General features: G+C 37.5%; 1 protein-coding gene across 1 annotated transcript; it reads right to left on the reverse strand.

The window, feature by feature from the left end:
* Positions 1–1,717: 1,717 nt before the first annotated feature.
* LOC130236757 (CD209 antigen-like protein C) lies at positions 1,718–14,572 on the reverse strand. The gene is made up of 6 exons (XM_056467511.1): positions 14,288–14,572; positions 13,911–14,216; positions 2,522–2,649; positions 2,263–2,295; positions 1,987–2,044; positions 1,718–1,884 (listed from the first exon to the last, which is right to left on the reverse strand). The coding sequence occupies exons 1-6, from the start codon at positions 14,454–14,456 to the stop codon at positions 1,718–1,720; spliced, it is 861 nt and encodes a 286-aa protein (XP_056323486.1). The 5' UTR covers positions 14,457–14,572.
* Positions 14,573–16,194: the final 1,622 nt, after the last annotated feature.

Genomic DNA, 16,194 nt, shown 5'->3' on the forward strand with positions numbered 1-16,194 from the left:
ACACTCAAAACTATCTTAATTCTACGGTGGCACAGTGGTTAGCATAATCACCTCACAGCAAGAAGGTCACTGGTTTTAGTCCTGGCTAAGCCAGTTGGCATTTCTGTTTGAAGTTTGCATGTTGTGCTATAAGTAAATTGAGTAAACAAAATTGGCTGCAGTGTATGAGTGTGTGTGAATGTGAGAGTGTATTGGTGTTTTCCAGTACTGGGTTGCAGCTAGAAGGGCATCTGATGTGTACATATGCCAGGACAGTTGGCGGCTCATTCCACTGTGGTGACCTCTGATAAATCAAAGATTAAGCTGAAGAAATATGAATGAATGACAGAGCATCGGCTATAACAAATCCATATTTGTAACTCTTAAGAAGCAAAATGAATACATTTCTAATACTGAAATATTTCTGATGAAGCAGTGACAGAGTAAGTGAATGTGGTACAAATGTAAAAAAATGGCAATGTAGTAAATGAAATAAAGTAAATAAAGTTTACATTGATGCTTTTAAGAAGTAATAAACCACACAGCACTGGCTGAAGTAAATGTTTAAGTGTCAGTTTCTGCTGGATGGAGATACTGAAACAACTGCAGGAGGAAGAGACTAAAATGAGAATGATCTTTCACTTCCTAATGACAACAGACATTAAGTTCAGAAAGTGTCTTTATATTCTTACCAGTAAAACAGACAAAGACCTCCTAAATATTCAAATATTTTGATCTTTGACTAGTGATAGTTTGTTATTTAGACTCAATTGTTACTAAAATTGACAAATTCTGTGAGAAACATGTTTGTGTGGGCCTTCCTTCCTCAGGCCCAATGCTTTCCATCAGTTCACAAGAGCATCTAAATGATTAATTGTAAAAGGATCAGAGCATAATTTATCAGTGGCTATCACACTAATGGTCAACATTAGATATACTGTAAGAACAATAATAATAATAATAATAATAATAATAATAATAATAATAATAATAATAATAATAATAATAATAATATACAACTAAATAGTATCAACAGAACAGGATTAATATAGTGTAAGACAATAATCTAAACAAGACAAATCGTATGTGTGTATATATTTTCTTCAAGAGAGAATTGTTTTGGTCTGTTCATAATTGTAACGAGGGGTTTGAGTTACTGGGTAGTTTTCTGTAGATTGCAGGCTTGAAACTTCTGCTGGATTCAAGGGAGGCGAAGTATTCTTTAACGAGGGGTCTGAGGCTGTGTTAGAATCCATATGCAAAGGTTTATTAAAGGGTTTAGGCAGAGACATCAATGAGTTAACAGGTTGAAAGTCGGCAACATGTAAGCAGTCCAATCCAATAACAAACAGGGGTAATTCCAGGAGACGTAGTAGTAATTCAGGCAGAGGATCAGTGCAACAATAATCAGTCCAAAACAGATCAAGATACACAGGGGCAAATCCAGAAGACGTGATGAGAAGGCAGGCAAAAGTTCAAGGCAACAATAAGCAGTCCAAAACAGAGCAACAGGGCAAAGACAGGTAACGTACAGGATTAAGGCAGGCAGGGTCATACACAGATAAGCAGTCATGAAAGTCACTTGGAACAATGTTTGGTAAGGCAGGTAAACTTGCAATACTTCTCACTGAAATACAGCATAAACAGGAAGTGACTGCAGAGGAAGCGGAGCTGAGTCAGTAGTCGGGCGAGGGCTCCCTCTGCTGGTGTGGCGTTACAATATTTTACAGCAAAAACTTTAATGACATTTTAAAGTGCTCTTCTTCTCATAGATCCATTGAAGAGGATAAAAACATGGATAATCCCCCCCCCCCCATCCTGATGAACGAGACACAGCACAGTTCTCTTCTTTACCTCCACTGGGTTCTGGATGAGACCAGAACCTGTGCAACAGATCAGCATTAGATGTTCAGTGCTGCTTTCTCCATACTATGATTCTAACTGGGAGAATCCTTAATTAGATAAGAGTTCAGGTCATTAATTTCTTACCCAGTGGTCTATTTCAGCTGCCATCAACCCATTTCCATCTGCCCTCTTCATCACTCTCAGTCAGAACAATCCAGAGCTGCGCATCGTTGGATTTGCTCTTCAGTATTTGGACTCTCAGTAGTGATTATTAAACCACACTGAACTGAGCTAAACTGAACTGAACTTAAACACTACAAACTGAACTACACTGTTCCTATTTACTGTGACCTTTTATGTGAAGCTGCTTTGACACAATCTACATTGTATAAGCGCTATACAAATAAAGGTGAATTGAATTGAAATCCAGACTATAGCATTAGCACCACCAGATATTTTCTTAACAAGATCCTAAGTAGTTTACAAAATGACATTGAAGTCTGATAATGGCAACATTTAGCTGCTTTCACACAGATTTTGTTTATCCACCTGAAGCTCTTGACAACAGACTTGGCCATGAAAAATCTTTTAAATTTTTTTTATCCCTATAATGTACTGTGAGTTAAACACACACACAAGCACACACACACCTCACTGAAATCTTGAAAACATACACACACTGTACAGGCTCACTCACTTGTTCTTCTTTGTTGTTTATGATGATCAGATCAGCTCCTCCGTCTCTACAGTATCTTCTGCTCTCAGACCAGCTCTTGTCCTCAGAGGAAATGAAGTAAAAACTGGACTGATAGTTAAACCATCCATCTGTAGACACAAAGTTCAAGTACCAGTACACTAAACTGCATAAATTATTTAACAGCCTGCATCCAAATAGGGTACATTTATAGGCATACCTTCAACATTTTTTTTCATAGAACACTAGAGCAATGTTAAAATTGCTCTAGTGTTCTATATACAGTATATATATCCAAAATGGTTCCAACAATTGCATTTCTTTAAAGTGCCATAAAACAGTCTACCTCAGTACAGTTCAAGTCTACCTCAGTATTTTTTCAAAAAATGCTTCATGACGGGCGAGCAGAGGGAGGAGTGGGTGTGCCCAGTGGGTGTGGCCAGCAGAGCAAGGGAAAAAGAAGGGCTTTTGTCAGTTGGCTCACCAGCTCAAGGTAAAGAAAAATCCAATACAAAATGTGAGGGAATGCATGATTTCAAAGTTTATAAAGTTAAAATGCAAAGAAATAAACAGTAAGTAATTTAATGCCGTTACATATATGATAGGCTGTTTGTAATTTTTATATAACATATAACCACAATTTGTTATATCATATACTGTATGTGGTCACATGTTGATTAGTTGATTGGTTTTGAATGTCTCAGCATTTGGGCTAATTTGTATGAATTAATTTGTATGATCTGTTTGCTGAAGTGGTTGTTGTGTCTTTCACACAAGTCCTGATCTTTCACACAATCTGCACTCTCATAGGTATCCACCATCATCTCCCCTTTCTCTCCATCTGTTCCAGTGGGCTCAGTAAAGATCACATCTTCATAAATAGCATCAGACATGTCTGCTGTTCAAAAATATTGCGCAGTTCTAATGTTGACTGCTGTTTCTGTGTTGTTCAGCCCTGCTTGTCTATTATTATCTACAGCTAAAAAACACAACAGAACTTGCATGAGGTAAATGTGTGAAATCTGGGACCAAGGGGTACTACTATTTAAGGTGCAGTAACTAATTCCTTTGAAACACATATGATATTTGAAATGGACACAGGCAATCAATTATAGTATATCCGTTAAATTGGGCAATAGAGAAAGTTTGGTTGGTTTATAGATGTGTGGTCAACAGTGTGTAAATGGATGTGTTTTTATCATAGCTGAACCCAAACAATGAGCAAATAAGCAAAGATGACAGGATCTGGTGCAGCCTTCAGATGCGGTTGTATTGATATTGCGTGATGCATCAGAGACAAGAGCTTTCATGCTGCATGAATTGACTAAGAATTGCAGACAACTCTGTCAGCTTTCCAAACTGCAAGGTTGACATATATTTCCAATGGGAATGTGTGGAGCCAATCAACTAATCTGTTATTTGCACCAGTGTCATTATAAACAACTGGAGGCCATCAGTCCACGCCATCAGTATGTAAACATCTAAGTGAAATAGTTTATATGGAACAGCATTAAAACACTAACATCCAATTCTATGATTCCTTTTTTTGCTGAAATGATTACAATTTTAAGCTTACTGCAAGGGTAGGTACACTGTACTTCCAGCCTGATCTCACGAGAAAAACGTAAGTATTTTACTTTTTGTCAGTTTAGTGGCTAATTTGTACGAATTCGTACGAGTTCAGATGTACGAAGTTGCACGATTTTAAAAAGGAGGCGTGGCACATAACCCCACCCCTAAACCCAACCATCATTGGGGGATGAGCAAATTGTACTAAATTGTATGAATTAGATCATACGAATTCATACGAATTAGCCACTAAATCAAAAAGTTACGAATTGCCGTGAGATTGTGTTGGTACTTCAGGATTTCAGCGAATACTTGCTTCACAGATATAAGACATATATCCAAATAAAGCTTGAAATCTCTACCTTTTAAATTAAACCACTAAACTTGAAAACAAAAGTTTTCTGATTTTGTAATCTGTATGAAAGGTACAGTATAACATGACATGACTGCATCAGCTACTCAAATGCCCACAAACTTGTAAACAAAGAGCCGCTGTCATTTCTAGAGGAGATTCACCATTAAGAACAGATTGTGAATTACTTCAGAAGAGCAGTGCGATCAGACGATCATTAATCAGAGGATAATAATGTGTAGAACGGCCATTAGATAACAAAAATTTACCGTAAAATAACGGCCATTAAATTACAGAAATGTACTGTAAAATAACACATTAAATTACAGAAATTTCCTTAAATGTAAATTTTTGTAATTTACCGTCTGTTATTTTACGATAAATTTCTGTAATTTAGCGGGCGTTATTTCACGGTAAATTTCTGTAATTTATCGTCTGTTATTTTACGATAAATTTCTGTAATTTAGCGGGCGTTATTTCACGGTAAATTTCTGTAATTTATCGTCTGTTATTTTACGATAAATTTCTGTAATTTAGCGGGCGTTATTTCACGGTAAATTTTTGTAATTTATCGTCTGTTATTTTACGATAAATTTCTGTAATTTAGTGGCCGTTATTTTACTTTTTTTCTGGCACCCCAGCTGCTGGAAAAACCCTGTAAAATAACGGATTTTTTTTTACAGTGTATGTTCAGCTGCTTTGACACAATCTACATTGTACAAGTAAAAGTGCTATAGATATAAAAATGAACTGAATTGAATTACATTTCTAAAGTAATCCCTCTGGTAATCAAAAATTATTTTCAGATGTAACAGTAATTTTTATTACCACCTATTTAAAATGTAACTGGAATGAAATCCAGTCACAGTTCATTATATTTTATAATTTAAACACATAATACATTTCTATTGATGTATTCCATTACTCCTGGACATGATAAATATAATTAGACGTCTGCTCAGAACTCAGCACAGTTGAGTTTAAAAAAATCAGATGTTTTGAACAATAGGCTACAGCACTTACGGGTTAATATGGAAAATTCATCATTGACTGTTTAACTTTTTGTGTTAGACTAAAAAGTGTTTTAACTATTGAATATTTCTGATGAAACACTGTCAGACAAGAAGAATGAAGTATCAAGTGTTTCAAATATAAAAAGCTTGCAATGTAAAGAAATAAAAGTGAATAAAGTGGAACATGGAAGTTCTTCAGAACTGACAAACTACACATAACTGGCTAAAGTGCTGTGCTCAGTTAGTGCTCAAAGAGAGGCTGAGTGGACGGAGATACTTAAACAACTGCAGGAGGAAGAGACTAAAATTTCCTGATGACAACTGGTTTAGAAAGTATCTCTATATTCTTATACAGACAAACACCTGTAAGCTATTCAAACAATTGATCTTTGACTAGTGCTAGTTTGCAACTTATACTCAGTTGTGGCTAAAATTGACAAATTAAAATTGACAATTAAAGGCAATGGAGAAAGTTTAGTTGGTTTATAGACGTGCATCCACAATTTGTAAATGGATGTCTCTCTATCATAGCTAAACCTTTTTTAGATGTAACTGTAATTTGATTACCCTACATTAAAAATGTAATGATAATGAAATCCACTTACTCATATTTCATCATTTAAATGTGTCATGAAAGAAAATCAAAAGAAAAAGAAAATCAGATGTTCTAAACAACAGGCTACTGTAGCTATAGGTTCATATGGAAAATATATAAGTGATTGTTTAGCTGTTTTGTGTTCGGTAACAGTTGTTTGGATTGTTGAAATATTTCTGAAGAAAACAATGACAAATAAAGAGAATATTGTACAAAAAAAACTGTCAATGTTGTGAAGAAATTAAAGATGTAAAAAATTTAAGGTGCCCTATAAAGCAAATCTTAGTATACTTAGTCATAGTCGAATAATAAGAGATTAGTATATGGCCATACCGTGACCATCAAACACCATTGTTTACTTTTAAAACCCCGATGGATAATAGGCCAATCAGAACACGAAACTCACAGGACACTCCCTCATCATTTTCATGTACTTTAGTATAGGTTCCGTGTCAAAACGCCTCAAGCTGTGTTTGATAAGCCACAACATTTCCTAGTGAGACATCTATGATCATTTTCCTCTGTTAGCTATTTTTAATTTTATATTTTAATGTACTATATATGTGGGACTTTTATGTTGAAAACAGGAGGTCAGATTGTTTACTATGCATTACTAAGCAATGACTGAATTTTTCAACTCACGTTGGGATGCAAAATGCAGGATCTACAGATTATACATTTATTCAGCTCAAGCCTGAAGAGGCATAAAGTATCTTTAATTGTTAAATCGTTAAATCTTATGTTAATTTATCGTGTTAATTGTGAAATTTGAAGCGCATGTTTCAACAAACACATCTAGACTGATGAATTGCATCGTATCACTCAGCTCAATTGTCATCTGTTCATGCAGAGGTTGATAATAATTCCTGGCTGTGCTTTCATTGACAATATAGCTTCAAAATACAACACAATACATCTCTATTGATCTCTTTTGTCAAGTTTAAGTATGGTTTATCTTTTATACACAACAGATCTCATGAGCAAAATAGGTTAACATTACTCTGATGGGTTATTAAAATACCTGTCAACCCTCCCGTTTTTCCCGGGATTCTTCCGTATTTTAAAGTTATATCCCGCTATCATCCGTAAAAGTATTTTCCCGTATTTCTCGCATATTTTTTATTCTTTCTCTGAAGGGCTGCAATAAACATTAAAGAGTCGATCCTCCCTATACACAACCCATACCGCCAAACCACCAGGGGCCGTCCATTGTGTTAAATGTGAGTCTGTTCTGTGCTTTTGCTTTGTTTAGGCCTGAAAACACTTTGAAATAAATATAAAAACGTAATCTAAAAATATAAAATTCTCTTTCCTTTTCATTACAGGTGCTGTCGCCCTTTCATATGCAATCCTCAAAACAGTCATATAGTGGTGCATAAGTGTCAGCTGACGCGCTCCATAGTGATAAATAAACTGTTTCCCAAACGGATTCTGTACACGCCATTTGAAGCGGAGTGAAAGTCTGGGTTTTGGGTGCATGTTTAAACAGACATATACACATAATCAATAATAATAACAGCAGGACATTACCAAGACAAAAACGGTTATTATTATTAATATTATATTATTAGTATTTTTAACCATTTAGTGGAGTTTGATGTGCTCTCCTCAGTTATTTGAACTTCCATACTGCAGTTTCTATACAGCTTCAAAGGGCTCTAAATGATCCAGCCAAGGATTTTGGGTCACGCTTTATTTTGATGGTCCATTTGTTGAATATCAGTTACATTGCATTAACATGTCAAATAATTCTCATTAGACTATCAGTAAACTGTTAGGTTTGGGTTAGGGTTAGTGTAAGTTGACATGTACTTGCAAAGTTTCTTATAGTCAGTTAAACGTCTGTTGAAGGAGCATTTCAACAGATATTAAGCAGACAGTCTAGTCATACTCAAATGGACCATCAAAATAAAGTTTTACCTGATTTTGTTTTAAATTGAAATGATCACATCCTCCTACTTCCTCTGTAATAAAAGCAATGAGTAATTACATCACGTCTTGGCACTCCAAAACAATAATTAAATACAAATAAATGTCATCAATAGGACATGCATTTATTATAGTGTAAGAACATTGTTTTAAATACAATTTAATCTGACAAAGAATGTGTGTGTGCAGTATGCATATACTGTATTCAAGAGAGAAAAGATGTTTTTCTGTTTGTAATTTACAACATAAACAAATGTGAGATTTCAGGACATTTTGAAGTGTGCTTTTCACAGATCCAATGAAAAGGGTAATGACAGGAATAATCAGCCCATCCTGTGGAATGAGACACAGCACAGTTCCCTTCTGTACCTTCACTGAGTTTTCTAGACCTCAAAAACCTGCATCAACAGATCAGTATTAGTAGTTGCTTGACTGCTGCTTCTTATGTGATATGATAATAAGTGTTTTTTTATTATAAATAATGGCAAATATCTCGTGATATTTATTTTATACTAATCAGTTCAATTCAATGCATCTCACCCAAAAATCAGTTTGCTGTCATCAACCCATTTCCATCTGCCCAATTCATCATTCAATCCAGACATAAGTACTACCAGACATTTTCTTAATATAATCCTAAATAGAAGATAAAAAAATAGAAGGTTTAATTAGCACAGTAATAACAGTTTTGCTAAAAAAAAATGTCAGTGCACAAAATCTCATCAAAGAGGACAAAATTCACTGGCACATCTGTGACCAAAACACAGGGGTGGACTTAACAAATAAGCGAGGTAAGCAGCCGCTTGGGGCCCTGGGGAATTAGGGGCCCCCAACCAATGCCAAGAAGGCTATATTAATCATGCAGCTAACTTATTTTGTAAAATCTGTCTATAACCATTACGATTTACTTCTTTTCAAAACCGGGGGCCCTCATGAATAATGAAACGTTCCTTCCGTACTACACATGCATGAGGTATAAGCGCTTCTATCAAAGACACCGCCAGCCAGTATTGCCAACTTAGCGACTTTTCAGAACCCCCTAGCAGATTTTCAAAAAAGTGGCTAGTGAAAGTTTTTAGAAGTTACTGAAGATTTTTAGACTCTCATGGATGTGCCATTCCTAACGTTACTTTTCACAACGAGCTGTGGGTGATGCCATCGGCTTCTCTCCCCCGACGCAGCCATCTTACACCTGCAGCAATGAGAGCAGATAAGACCTCGGCATGTCGACGGTAAATGTTTTAGCATGAGGCAAATGTTTCAGCGTGAGGTATTTCCCTGGTACAGTCAAACCAATCTGCATCTCGTTTGTTTTAAATGTAATATTTTAAATGGACCGTTTATTGTTTTCTTGCTGTTGTTCACAATCTCAGAGATTTTAGTGACACCAGTCTGCCAGTGATCAGTGTAGAGGCTGGTAGAGTGTGCAAAAGTGAGAATTTTGAGAACATTTGGGGAAAAAAAAAAGTAGAAATAAAGCTGCGGTCACACTGGGCTATTCCTCCCATAGACTTCCATTCATGCGCACGCAAATGCATCAGACCAGAAACGCAAGGTCTTGCACCAAGTTTTGCATGTTGCTGCAGTGCAAAGTTCAAGCTTGGTGAACTCTGACATGTGAAATCGCATCACTTGACTGCGTGAGACCAATCGAGGATCAAAACATGACCTCTCTGGACAGAAATTTAAAACAATTTTTTTTAATGTCTAATCATCTTGTTTAATCCTAACCCATTTCGCAGCGCCGTACGACAGAATTTCGCACACACAAAGCCCAGTGTGACCGCAGCTTAAGACGAGGCGAGTGAAGACGTGGCAAGTGATCCAATGCAACGTCGCCACAAGTCCAAACTGCCAACACCTGTCATCTCATCATCACCGATCACCACCTGCAGCTCATTAGGAAGACAGCATATAAACAGATAAAGAGGAGACACAGGCTGAGCTTGATCTCTCCAGGGAAGACATGCTAATGCTTCTTTCTTTCTATTGCCAGCAGATAGCAGTGGCCAGACCGGCACCTCGGATTCTACCAAAGATCCAGCACTTCACCAGCCCAGAGGATTTTCCCCAATATCCAGCCAAAGGACTCCTACCTGCACGGCTTCCCTTTACTCACCTCCTTACCTGGCACCGTAAATAAATCACCCTCTGCTCATGTTTAATCCATCGTCTCGCCACAACGAAACGCAGCTTCTGCCGCGATCCTGCTGTCTGTGAAAGAGGGCCAGATCAAATAACATTTCCCAGTGAAACAGTCACAGATTCACAAACAGCAATTACTCAATTCATATGAAAAATGGTGAAAAGATTAGTTTGATAGATTGTGAATTAAATTTGTTTAAATGTTTTTAAATTATTATTACTATTAAAATCTAATCACAAAAATGGCTGTATAACTGTACACCTGGATGCCTAAACCCAATATATAATTGCTTTTAATTTTACATTAGGAAGATAAAGGTTCCTTTTAATAAAATAAATAAATACATAATTTTTATATGTATATACACACTTTTTAACATGCAGTTTAAATTTAAAAAATGCTAGGGCCCCATATCTGGAATTGCTTAAGGCCCCCAAATCACTAAGTCCACCCCTGCTAAGACAGCAAGTCTTTTTGATGTGTCAAGTGCCACGGTATCCAGAATAATGTCAGCATACCACCAAGAAGGACGAACCACATCCAACAGGAGTTGCTAACCTGGATTGTATCCAAAAAAAAAAAAAAACCCACAGCTGCCAAACTCACTGTAGAATTAAATGTGCACCTCAATTCTCCTGTTTATACCAAAACTGTTCATCGGGAGCTCTTCAGAGTCAATATACTGTACATGGCTGGTCTGCTGTAGCCAAACCTTTGGTCACTTGTGCCAATGCCAAACATCAGTTTCAGTGGTGTCAGCAGTGAAAATCTTGAGCTGTGGACAATGTGAAACATGAAATGTTCTCTGAGGCTCAGACACACTCTCGCAGTTCAAAACTTGATTAAAGTCTATCTTTTTAGTAAAGCATTTACTCAGTGCATCACTGCAGTATGATGCATGAAAGTGCTCCACGCATCCACATTTACATACACTACGAACAGCAGCTACGCTAATTATTCTCTTTATTGTCCATTTCCACCTGGGGATATTCATCAAGAGGCTCTTAGAGACTATGCAGCGCCACTGATTCGATCCAAGTCCTGCGACGAGATGATCCCAAGGTTTCCATAATCCTGGACCAGGCCATATCCTGAGCAGCTGCTGTGGTGGTCATGGAGAAGTGGAGAGCATGAGACAGACGAGTCTCGCTGACATCCAGCTTCTCCAGCGCCTAGACTGCAGCTCTGCACAAGACGTTTGGCCATAGGAGAAATGGCCGTGCCCAACTGTGCCTGGTTTCTCTCAAGGATTTTAATTCCTCACTTTCGCCAATTGATGAAGTTTTTTCCTCACCGCTGTCGCCACTGGCTTGCATGGTTCGGGATCTGCTCTTTAGTGTTTGGACTTTAAGAAGTGATTATTAAACCACTGAACTGAGCTAAACTGAACTGAACTTCAACACTGAAAACTGTTTCAATTTACTATGATCGTCTATGTGAAGCTGCTTTGACACAATCTACATTTTAAAAGCGCTATACAAATAAAGGTGAATTGAATTGAATTAGTCCCTCTTCACTGTCTTTTACACATACAAGAGAGTTACAGTGTGGAGAAGACCCAACAAAGAGTGCCACCCAAACTGTTGCATGGAAAAAGTGAAGCACAGTGTGTGGATCAGTGATGGTTTGGGCTGCAATATCATGGCATTCTCTAGGCCCCATACTAGGAGCTAGTAGGGCACATCGTTGCCAAGGACCATTCTGGAGGACCATGTGCGCCTAATGGTCCGTTTCCACTGACTGGTATGGGTCGGTGCAGGTCACATTTATCAGGCTTGCTTTTCCACTGCCAAAAGTGTACCAATGGTGTGGTGTATGCCAGAAAGTTTCAGTCGACATCATGTACGGGTCGTTCACATATAACATGAGAAGCACTTCTCACAAAACAGATACTTTATATCAGGGCTTAATTTGTGCCGGAACATGACGGATCCAGCATCTCTGAAATCTGATCCGACACCTCATTTGACCGATCCCCCTCCTCAACCGCCCTCCTTCCCTGTCCACTTGCACTTTCTTCCGCGACTCTCCAACCCTTTTCACTTTCGTCCGTGATACCCCTCAGCGACAGCCCTCCATCATACACTGCCAAACACCACCCCCGGTTTTCACTTTCGTGTGCGCGACCTCTCCATTATCGGGTAACATGCCGGATCCGTTAACCCGATCTGTTCCAGGACCTCGCAATTCACAAATTAAGCACTGCTTTATACACATAAATACTTGTGAATAAATCTTCATTACACACCTTTCTGTGAACATAATTTAATTATAGCTGCAAATCAATGATATCTCCGATATGTTACCAATTACACACAGCATTTAGTCCCTATTTGGGTTAAAAAACAACATACAACGTATAGCCTACATTCAGTGCAAACCTCTCATCTGTATCTTTAATCTTCACCAGCACATGTAAATTCAGTTAGAAAGTAATTCCGTCATTCCTAGTTCATAATAGTCCAAAAGGTGATGATAATAGTAAAACATGGCAGTTTGGTCATGCTTTAGGTTGCTGAAAGAATCATTTGCTGTTTTTTCTGGCTTCTCCTTTGTTTCTTTACTCTTCACTCCTGCGTTTGTCCATTTCTGAAAGGATCGGATGTCAGAAGCACTTTAATAATCACCCGCACGTTATTATCATCAGCTCAAGAAGTTTGTTACTTCAAATATAGACACGCACGCGAACTCTGGAGAAAGTGAAACTTCTCGCACGTTTAGATGGCCTCGTAAAACAAAAACAGTACACGGCAGATTTGTTCTTCTTGGCTTTGTGGCTGTACATCAAGACAACGACAAGGTTTGTTTGAGCTCAGGTCGACCATGGCTCATTACTATATGTATATAGTATTATGATGTAATGTCTCCGCTGTATATTTAAAAATAGTGGTTTCTTTGTTTTTATTCTCCTGGCTTGTATATGCGCTAGACATTTCTCTGTAAACTAATAGCGTTCAGCTGCACATCTAGCTCCGCCTTTAGTACTCTTTTGTCTGGCTAGGTACCCTATGAAAAGGGTACCCAAAAATGGTACAGTACGGTTCGCTTTTTGGTACCCTTTGACACTGGAAACTGCCATAAAAGCGCAGCGAACCGTACCGTACTGTACCACTCAGTGGAAATGGGCCATAATGGTTCAAACATTGTATCGTGAAGGCAGCGCCATGTATCAGGGTGATAGTGCACCAATACAAACAGCAAGACTGCTGACATAGTGGTTTGGTGAACATTAAAGTGAAGTTGAGGTGCGAGTCAGGAAATGTTTTTCTCCACCAGCATCACAAAGTTGCTGTAGTAGTCACAGATTGTTGCTGTATTGGCCCTAAAATAGGTCCTACACCATACTAATGAATTATTGCGGTCTAAAACCAGGTTTTTCATTTTCATTGTCCAATTCCTGTATACTGTATATGTGGATTTCAATGTTTATGTTTTGTTCTCTACAGCTAACACTAAAGACAGAATTACATTTACATTTACAAAAAAATCTATCAAAACATAAAGTATCATTTATAAGCTGCTTTCAGTTTATTCACTCACTTGTTCTTTTCTGTTGTTTATGATGATCAGATCTGCTCCTCTGTCTATACAATATCTTCTGCTCTCAATCCAGGTCTTCTACTCAGAGGAAATGAAGTAAAATCTGGACTGATACAATTTCCATCCATCTGTAAACACGTTCAGTATAAGCAAATGAATCCCATCACACTAAACTACACAACATATTTACTATTTACAGTTTATTCAGATTTATTCATTTGTTGTTAAGGCAGAATGTTTGTAATTACCCAGTTCATGAACACACTTTTGCAGGTCATTTTTCTCTCGCTGTAACCGCTCTCCTTGTTTTATTAGATCATGATTCTTGGATAATAATTCTTTCTTTTCATTTTTCAGGATTTGGTTCTGATTCTCTAACTGATCGTTTTCTGTTTTGGAAGCTATGATCTTGTTTAGTAACTGGTTTCTCTCTTGTGTGTAGTTTGTGTTGTTTGTGTAAATGTAGACACTCAGCACTATGACTGCAGTCAGCAGTAGAAAACACAGCAGCACCAAACACGCTCTGAAGATCTTCTTCTTCGTACGATCACTACCTGACAACAACAGACATGACAATAAATGACTGAACGTAGAAACTGTGACACTTTTATAAAAAAAGTATTACCTGTTTGCTGAAGTGGTTGATATGTGTTTGTTCTGAAGTCTTGATCTCTCACACTCTCACTGATATCCAGCATTATCTCCAAAGTTTCTCTGTTCTTGTCCTGAAGCTCATTCCTGCTCACACACTCATAAACAACTGCTGAAATTTCCAGTCTTTTGTAATCCCACATGATAATGTTGTGCTAATGCTGAATGTTGTTGTTCTGTATGTTTGTTTAGTGCATCTGTTTTGCTTGTCTCTACTATATTTATCGTCACTGACACTAAACACTACATGAATTGAACCTTTAACTGGAGTAAAGGCACAAATACAAAGATCATGTGACACTCAGTCATAAATTTACTAAATGTATAAACTTTACAGCTATGAATTTAAGATGAAGTACATTTACAATTTACTGTTGTGTGATGATTGCTTTCATGTATCATTAATAAACACAGTTTAAAACAGAAAATTACCCATCATTACAATCGTTCAATTAGTTCAGCATGTCAAAACAGCCTAAAAAATATTGGCTTGTCTTAATATAATGTTGCTGGAGGTAGAAAAGGCTAAAGTTGCAGAATTCAAGTGGTACATGTGTGAAAATGAATGAAGTTCATATTGAAGCTCTTCAGTGGTGATGAGCACAAAGTACTGGCTAAAGTAAGTGTTAAAGTGTCAGTTTCTGCATAAAGACAGGTTTAGCCTATGAAGAAACTGAAACAACTGCAGGAGGAAGTGACCAAACTGTGAAAGGTATACAGTGCAGCATAAAGTGCAGCAGCATCTCTATTTCCTGAGGGCATCAGACATGAAGTTCAGATCGTGTCTCTACATTCAATAGATTTTGAAAAAAAAACTCACATGATTTGGCTGAAGTATTTATGTGTGGCTTCCATTCCTCACTGTCAATGATTTAACTTGTTTTTTTTTTTTTTTGTAAAAAACTAATCTTAAATGGTAACCTCATCCTATTTCCACTGTATTAAGCACACAAAGATTAACAACACCAAACATAGGCACCCAAACGCAAAAGAAATTATAATAAAAATAAAGAGTTTTAATGTCAGAAAACACACACTGGAGAATAGGTAACTTTCAAACACTCAATCTTGATTTACAGAAAGAGCCACTGAGCAATAGATGTCAATACTGAAATATGAAACAGGTAATAATACAGCACACACACTGGAAAATTGTCCTTTGTAGACAGACAACTGGGAGAAAACAACAAGGGTATAGGAGACTGGAGCTGGTAACACTTTACAATAACCATACATGAATAATGATGTAAATGTTACTTTCTTATGAAGTAATAATGAGTTAAGACATGCGCAATCAAGAACTAACTTTATTATTATTATTAACTCATTCTTACCTTGAACCTTCTTACTCATGAACTCCTGCATTTAAACTGTACATTAGGATGTAGACAAAACACTTTTCTATAGTTTTCCAATGTAAACAGACATGCATGACTGTTACACTTAAAGACACAAGTTCATGAGCTAAGTTAAGAGTTAATAATGTGCCCCTTCAAGTAAATTCAAGACATTGTGATACATTAACAGGTCTTGAGTTCATGTTCATGCTTATGATCGCACAAATTGAAGACCTGGAGGGGAGGGCTGGGGGGGGAGCAGGTGGTAGGCTTATGGATTTATCACATGGGCCCTCCCCCTCATCACGCCGGGCCCATCCGCTATGCCACTGCTGATCCGCTGATAGACGCGGTGGAGAAAACTCACTCTGCAGACATGCTTGTGTCTGAATCCACAAGTATCGCTGTAACAGTCACGAGAGGAGAGGAAATATTACCTATTACCTCACAAACATGCAAGCAGGTCAAAGGGTCCAGTGTGTGAGAGATAGAGAAGCAGAAATTCACAACTTTCATTTTCTCTATAACAGTGAATAGCGGTTCC

The sequence above is a fragment of the Danio aesculapii genome, chromosome 10, assembly GCF_903798145.1.
Source record: "Danio aesculapii chromosome 10, fDanAes4.1, whole genome shotgun sequence".
NCBI classification, from domain to species: Eukaryota; Metazoa; Chordata; class Actinopteri; order Cypriniformes; family Danionidae; genus Danio; species Danio aesculapii.

Excerpts from the sequence above, each read along its gene's own strand:
- LOC130236757 (XM_056467511.1), bottom strand. The coding sequence starts at position 14,456 with ATGTGGGATTACAAAAGACTGGAAATTTCAGCAGTTGTTTATGAGTGT. Across the intron at positions 2,296-2,521 it reads TAAACAACAAAGAAGAACAA|GATCTTGTTAAGAAAATATC; the intron begins GTGAGTGAGCCT and ends TAAACTACTTAG. Across the intron at positions 1,885-1,986 it reads ATGGAAATGGGTTGATGGCA|CTAATGCTGATCTGTTGCAC; the intron begins GCTGAAATAGAC and ends AGCACTGAACAT.